This window comes from Rhinopithecus bieti, unplaced genomic scaffold (assembly GCF_001698545.2).
Source record: "Rhinopithecus bieti isolate Rb0 unplaced genomic scaffold, ASM169854v2 scaffold_15296, whole genome shotgun sequence".
NCBI classification, from domain to species: Eukaryota; Metazoa; Chordata; class Mammalia; order Primates; family Cercopithecidae; genus Rhinopithecus; species Rhinopithecus bieti.
In genome coordinates, this window is record NW_016809075.1 from 4,238,358 (window position 1) to 4,246,218 (window position 7,861).

General features: G+C 41.7%; 1 protein-coding gene across 1 annotated transcript; it reads right to left on the minus strand.

Annotated features, from left to right (window-relative positions):
• Positions 1 to 1,651: 1,651 nt before the first annotated feature.
• Positions 1,652 to 5,814, minus strand: LOC108539631 (zinc finger protein 439-like). The gene is given in 7 exon segments (XM_017888456.1): positions 1,652 to 1,878; positions 1,881 to 2,093; positions 2,339 to 2,418; positions 2,420 to 2,879; positions 3,224 to 4,341; positions 5,026 to 5,086; positions 5,293 to 5,814. Coding segments are annotated over 7 exon segments (2,178 nt in total). The 5' UTR covers positions 5,429 to 5,814; the 3' UTR covers positions 1,652 to 1,768.
• Between the last annotated feature and the right edge of the window lie 2,047 nt (positions 5,815 to 7,861).

Here is a 7,861-nt window from a genome sequence, read left to right on the forward strand (position 1 = left end):
AGACAATTTACACAAATTTTAGCCTCCTATGACTCAGTAAAGCAATTTGAAAAAATGTAGCTTTATAAGGCATAAATGAATTTATATGTTTTAACTAAGGTACTTTCTGATAAACAGTGCCCATACATTTTAGGAAATATTTTAGTCTTTAGAGAATAAGTAAGGCAAAAACGGGTCCAGGAGTCTACAGATGACCTCCCCTCACCACAAGGTCAAGTCTTTTTTTTTTTTTGAGACGGAGTCTTGCTTTCGCTCTGTCACCCAGGCTGGAGTGCAGTGGCGCAATCTCGGCTCACTGCAAGCTCCACCACCCGAGTTCACGCCATTCTCCCGCCTCAGCCTCCTGAGTAGCTGGGACTACAGGCACCCGCCACCACGCCCAGCTAATTTTTTGTATTTTTTAGGAGAGATGGGGTTTCACCGTGTTAGCCAGAGTGGTTTCAATCTCCTGACCTAGTGATCCACCTGCCTTAGCCTCCCAAAGTGCTGGGATTACAGGTATGAGCCATCTCACCTGGCTCTAAGGCCAAGTCGTTTTTTGTGTTATTTTTGAGATGGAGTTTCACTGTTATTGCCCAGGCTGGAGTACAATGGTGTGACCTCAAGCTCACTGCAACCTCTGCCTCCTATATTCAAGCGATTCTCCTGTGTCAGCCTCCTGAACAGCTAGGATTACAGGAGCATGCCACCACGCCCTGCTAATTTTTGAATTTTTAGTAGAGACGGGGTTTGATCATATTGGTCAGAATGGTCTCAAACTCCTGACCTCGGCTTCCCAAAGTGCTGGGATTACAGGCGTCAGCCACCATGCCCAGCCAAGGCCAAGTCTTTTACTGTTGGAGAGACACATGTCATATACCAGGCGTATGAGACAGTGCTCCTCAGTGACCATGATGAATCAGGACAAAAAGAAGGGCATTTTCTAACTATATTTCTAAATGTGACAAAGGAAAACATATTTCAAATCATAAACATGACCAAAATTTTTCTCTTCTTACTAATGTGACTTGTAATTCTGATACATCTCACAGTCATTTATGGCTTTTAGTCATCTTTATCACTATGGTATATTACATCCTTGCTGACAGCAGGTATGGCACTGCTGGTTTTGGAGAAGGCGGCACTCAGAGGTACATGAGATAACTATTGGTATTATGAGTGAATAAAAAATTAGGGTTGAGGCTGGGCACGATGGCTCGTGTCTGTAATCCCAGCATTTTGGGAGGCCGAGGCGGGGCAAACCATGAGGTCTGGAGTTCGAGACCAACCAGATCAATATGGTGAAACCCCATCTCTAATACAAAATACAAAAAATCAGCCTGGCATGGTGGTGCACGCCTGTAGTCCCAGCTACTCAGGAGACTGATGCAAGAGAATCGCTTGAAACCTGGAGGCAGACGTGGCAGCAACCTGAGATCATGCCACTGCACTCCAGCCTGGGCGACAGAGTGAGATTCTTTCTGGAAAAAAAAAAAAAAAGAAGAAGAAAGAAAGAAAGAAAGAAGGAAAGATTGATTAGAGTTAGATAAAGTACCTAAGTATGAAAAGTATGAAAAGTAAAATTTCCAAAAAAAAAAAGATGCCTGGCATTTTATCCACATGGTTATACTGAATCACAATGTCCAAGTAATAACAATTTAACAGTATAAGGTTGATCTAATACATGACACCAATGGGGTATTATAGCTTCTTAATTATTTAAAAAGAATAACATTTGTTAGTATGCAGTTATTATAAACAGTTAATTGTTTACATTCATTAGGTGTATTCAAAGAATCTTGTCAAGTCTGAATGCTTTCCCATACTGCTTACATTCATAGGGTTTCTCTCGAGTGTGAGTCCTTCCATGGATTTGAAGGTGTGAGGCTGATCTGAAGGCTTTCCACATTGCTTACATTCACAGGGCTTCTCTCCAATGTGAGTTCTTTCATGATATCGAAGGGAACTAGAAGAAATGAAGGCTTTCCCACACTGCATACACTCATAGGGTTTCTCTCCCATGTGAGTCCTTTCATGATATTGAAAAGAAGTGGAAGAAATAAAGGCTTTCACACATTGCTTACATTGATAGGGTTTCTCCCTAGTGTGAGTTCATGATACTGAAGAGAACTGCAAGAAGTGAAAACTTTGCCACATTGCTTACCTTCATAAGGTTTCCTTCCAGTGTGAGTCTTTTCATGTCTATGAAAGGAAGTAGGCAAGCTGAATGCTTTCCTGTATTCTTTACATTCATAGGGTTTCTCTCCAGTGTGTTTTGCATGTATTCAAAGGATCTTGGCAGATGTGAATGCTTTCCCACAATGCTTACATTCATAGGGCTTCTCTCCTCTGTGCATCCTTTCATGTATTTGCAAAGAAGAGAAATTATGGAATACTTTTCCACATTCCTTACATTCATAGGGTTTCTCTCCAGTGTGTCCTTTTATGAATTCAAATATTTTTGACAGATCTGAAGGCTTTCCCACATTGCTTACATTCATAGGGTTTCTCTCCAGTGTGAGTCCTACCATGCTTTCGAAGGTGTGAGGTAGATATGAAGGCTTTCCCACATTGCTTATACTCACAGGGGTTCTCTCCAGTATAAGTCCTTTCATGATATTGAAAGGAAGTGAAAGAAAAAAAGGCTTTACCAAATTGCTTACATTCGTCGAGTTTCTCTCCAGTGTAAGATTTTTCATGTATTTGAAATGACTTGGCAGAATAAAAGCCTTTCCCACATATCTTACATTTATAAGGTGTTTCTACAGAGTGCATTCTTATGTGTGCTTGCATCCTTTCATGAATTTGACGGTTCCTGGCAGATCTGAAGGGTTTCCTACATTCCTTCCATTCATACGGTTTCTCTCCATTGTGCGTCCTACCATGCATTCGAAGGTGTGGGGCACATCTGAAGGTTTTCCCTTATTGGTTACACTCACAGGGTTTCTCTTCAGGGTGACTCCTACCATGCATTTGAAGGACTGAGGCAGCTCTGAAGGCTATCCCACATTGCTTGCATTTATATGGCCTCTTTCCAGTGTGAGTCCTTTCATGATATCGAAAGGAACTGGAACTAATGAACATTGCTTGCATTCATAGAGTTTCTCTCCAGTGTGAGCTTTTTCATGTCTTTGAAACGATTTGGAACAGTAAAAGCCTTTCCCACATATCTTACATTTATAACATCTTTCTCCGGAGTGTATTCTTATGTGTGTTTGTGTCCTTTCATGACTTTGAAGGTTATTCACATATCTGAAGGCTTTCCCACATTCCTTACATTCATAGGGTTTCTCTCCAGTGTGAGTCCTACTATGCACTCGAAGGTGTGAGGCAGATCTGAAGGCTTTCCCACATTGGTTACACTCATAGGGTTTCTCTCCAGTGTGAGTCCTTTCATGATATCGAAGGGAACTGGAATGAGGGAAGGCTTTACCACATTGCGTGCATTTATAGGGTTTCTCTCCACTGTGAATTTTTTCATGTCTTTGAAATGAATTGGCAGAACAAAAGCCTTTCCCACATATCTTACATTCATAAGGTCTTTCTCCAGAGTGCATTCTTATGTGTGTTTGAAAACTTGGAAGAGAGGATAATGCTTTCCCACACTGCTTACATTCATAAAGTTTTTTCCTAGAGTGGATCCTTTCATGTATACGAACGTAACGGGCACATGTGAATGCTTTCCCACATTCCTTACACTGATAAGGCTTCTCTCCCGTGTGACTCCTTTCATGTCTACGATAGGATCTGGGACTATGAAATGCTTTGCCACATTCCTGATATTCGTAAGGCTTCTCCCCAGTGTGAGTTCTTTTATGTATTCGAAGGGTAGCAGAATAACTGAAGGATTTACCACATTGTTTACATTCATATGGTTTCTCTCCAGTGTGAGTTCTTTCATGGATAAGATATAATCTGAGACAATGGAAGGTTTTCCCGCAAAACTTACATTTATAAGGTCCATCCCCTTTGTGTATTACCATGTGTCTTTGAATGCTTGAATAGAAAACAAAGGTTTTTCCACATTCTTTACAAGCATAGGGTTTCTCTCCAGTGTGATCCCTTTCTGGTGTTCTAAAGGAGGGGCGATATCTGAAGGCTTTTTTAGGTTGTTGACACTTAGATGGCTTCGGTCCATATTCCTGATACTCATATGCCTTATGTCCAATGTCACCTCTGATGTTCATATTAAAAGATGAGTTACCTATGCCAACTTCTCCACACACAAAGCTGTCACATGATTTTACTTCAGAAGAAGCTTTTTTCTCCTGGAAGTTCAGCCTGTCTTGTGGAACCTGGGTAAAAGTTTCTCCACAATGACTGTCTTCTTTAATTTCATTGACTTTATCTTCTATGAGACTCCTGTCAAAAGTGAGAAGCACATTACGAAGGGTTTGTTTATAAGTAATTTTATATTCATCAACAAGTATTGTACTTGCATTTTTAACACTGTCCATCAAAGTATAGGCTTTCGGCCCTGGCTGAATTGTTTGAAGGTGACTGGACAACATATTCTAAGGTGTCCCAGCCATAACTATTATTTTAAAAAATGTTTATATGGGACTTCTTAATACTCTTCCCAAGTAAACTATTTTACAAATACTAAATACTCTGTGTCATTTTTCTTTTGTTTCAGGGTCTAGTCCTGTTGCCCACACTGGAGTGCAGTGATATCATCATAGCTTACTGCAGCCTTAACTGGCTCAAGTGAACCTCCTGCCTCAGTCTCCTGAGTAGCTGGGACTACAGACCACAATGCCCAGCTCATTTTTTGCTGTTGTTGACTTGTGGTCTTGTTATCCTGCCCAGGCTGTTCTTGAACTGCTGGCCTCAAGCTATCCTCCTATCTCCACTTCTCAAAGGACTAGGATTACAGGATTGAGTCCACAGCCTAGGCCACATTTACATATATGTTTTTTGATCACATATTCTAAAAATAAATGAATTTGATCCTGGACTTAAGTTCTTTGTTTTACTTATTTTTAATATATTGTCATATTCTAAGATTGTCTAGAGAGACACTGCTTTGTCTTATGTACAAATTACCTGAAGTTTCTCCTGGGGTTTTGGTACTCATATTCAATGTTCTGGTCTTTCCAACTTTTTCCTAAAATACAGACACACAAAAATAGTCCTGAGGCATTATAAAATTGTGAAAAAATTATTAGATTCTATGCCCATGATTTACTGTAGCCATACCTCATTTATTCATCAAAGTATTTCCTGTCTATGTTCTAAATCACTCAACAGCATTGATAAGCTAGAAACACTGGTTCACTAATGCACTGAGGAAAGGAATACTGTCATCCTTACCTATAGAGGTCAGGTTCCTGAAAGTTTCCAGCATCACTTCCCTGTAGAGATTCCTCTGGGAAATATCCAGCAAAGCCCACTCCTCCTGGGTGAAGTTCACAGCCACATCCTCAAAGGCCACTGGGTCCTGAAACATCTCACATGTGTAGAAGAGGATGGGTGAGAGTGACAGCACTGGGGGCCTAGACTCTATTCTCAAGAAGTTCTCAGGATGCTGTGGACTCCAAACATTTATTCCCTGCTTTGCTCATCAGATCCCTTTCTCCCTGTGTATATTTACCTTCTTCCATAAAGCAACTTTTTTTTTTTTTTTTTTGGAGACAGATTTTCACTCTTGTTGCCAAGGCTGCAGTGCAACGTCGTGATGCTGGCTCACTGCTGGGGTACAAGCACTTCTTATTCCTCAGCCTCCTGAGAAGCTAAGATTACAGGCATGTGCCACCATACCCAGCTAAGTTTGTATTTTTACTAGAGACAGGGTTTCTCCATGTTGGTCAGGCTGCCGACCTCAGGTGATCTGCCTGCCTCAGCCTCCCAAAGTGCTGGGATTATAGGCGTGAGCCACCATGCCCGGCCAGCAATTGTTTCTTTTTCAAGACAGCGTCTTGTTCTGTTACCCAGGCTGGAGTGTAGTGGCACCATATTGGCTCACTACAACGTCTTACTCCTGGGTTCATGCGATTCTCATGCCTCAGCCTCCTGAGTAGTTGAGACCACAGGCATGTGCCACCACACCTGGCTAGTTCAAAAAGCAATTGTGATGCTAGAACTGAACAAGGGGTAAAGCCACAGCTGAATAGGAAAATGTGTGTATTCACTGAACCCAGGGAGAAAAGTGAGCTGCCTGGCTGTCCCTAATGTCTCTTTGGACTGTGGGTCTGCAGCACCTGTCATAATAGAGTCCTGTGAATTCATATGCAGAACAAAGTTAACATTAGCAGTCCTGAGGCCGTGTATCCTTGAAAATGCCTGTTCCCAAAGTCTAATCTTTGATGATATTGTCAGAGGAAGCAGATAGCTAGCAATTAGCACAAGGGGGAGCCCCTGGGAAATCTCACACCCCCAGGGACCACCTGAAACAGGCATGCTAGATATAAGCAGAGAGTAGGGGAATCACCTAGGTAGAAAGAAACTTCCATTATGATCTCCAGGAATCATTCACTTTGCAGTTATCCTGCCAGAATGTAGCTAGATAGATGCTGACAGGGCAAAGGGGACATTCCTAAAAAAAAAACTTGGCACTGTATGTACACAAGAGGGCAAACAAGAAACTCCTAAGAGATACCCAGGTGTAAGAAGCACAGATTTAACTACTATACGACCTTCCTGAGGTGGCAGTAATGAGCAATGCAGCCACCCACATATCCATTGACGGCTGAATGGAAAAACAAAATGTGGTAAGCATATACACAAAATGGGATATTATTTACTCTTAGAAAATGACATCTTAGCTGGGCATGGTGGCTCACACCTGTAATCCCAGCACTTTGGAACGCCGAGGTGGGCAGATAGCCTGAGGGTCGGAGTTTGAGATCAGCCTGACCAGCATGGAGAAACCCCATCTCTACTAAAAATACAACATTACCTGGGTGTGGTGGCACATGCCTATAAACCCAGCTACTCAGGAGGCCGAGGCAGGAGAATTGTTTGAACCTGGGAGGTAGAGGTTGAGGTGAGCCAAGATTGTACCATTGCACTCCAGCCTGGGCAACAAGAGTGAAACTCCGACTCAAAAAAAAAAAAAAAAAAGGGAAAAAGAAAATAACATCTTGGCCTGTACTACAACATTCATGAAATCTTAGGATAATTGAAAAAAGCAAAATACAATAGAATTCATCTTAGAGAACTTACATAGATTTGTCAAACTATCTCAACTGTACATGTAAAATTTCTTCAGCCGTTAAGTTTTATATTTTCTTTTAAGATAAGTAATGATAAAAAATCACAGTAGCAGCCAGGCACGGTGGCTCATGCCTATAATTCCAGCACTTTGGGAGGTTGAGGCGGGCGGATCACCTGAGGTCAGCAGTTTGAGACCAGTTTGGCCAACATGGTGGAACTCCATCTCTAAAAAAATACAAAAATTAGCCAGGCGTGGTGGCACGTGCCTGTAGTCCCAGTTACTTGAAAGGCTGATGCAGGAGAATAATTTGAACCTGGGAGGCGGAGGCTGCAGTGAGCCGAGATCATGCCACTGCACTCCAGCCAGGGCGACACAGTGAGTCTCTTATCTTAAGACAAACAAACAAAACGCCACGAGAATGTCCTAACAGAGGCAGAAAAGGCATCTGACAAGCCTTAACCAATTTATGCCTAATGTTCCATTTTTGGAACACTAAGCATGTGGGAGTTATTTATATCCTACTGCTCAAGGTCATGGCCAAAGTCTGATTTTTCACACGTCTGCAATTCAAAAAAGTGCAACCTCCAGCATAAATGTATTAATATCTCCTGATCATTAGAAACATTGAATAAACTAAATATACAAGAGAAGATTCCATAAGATGACAAGAGAGGCACTAGGAACACAGAAAAACCTACTATAAAGACATGTATTAAAATGCAAACC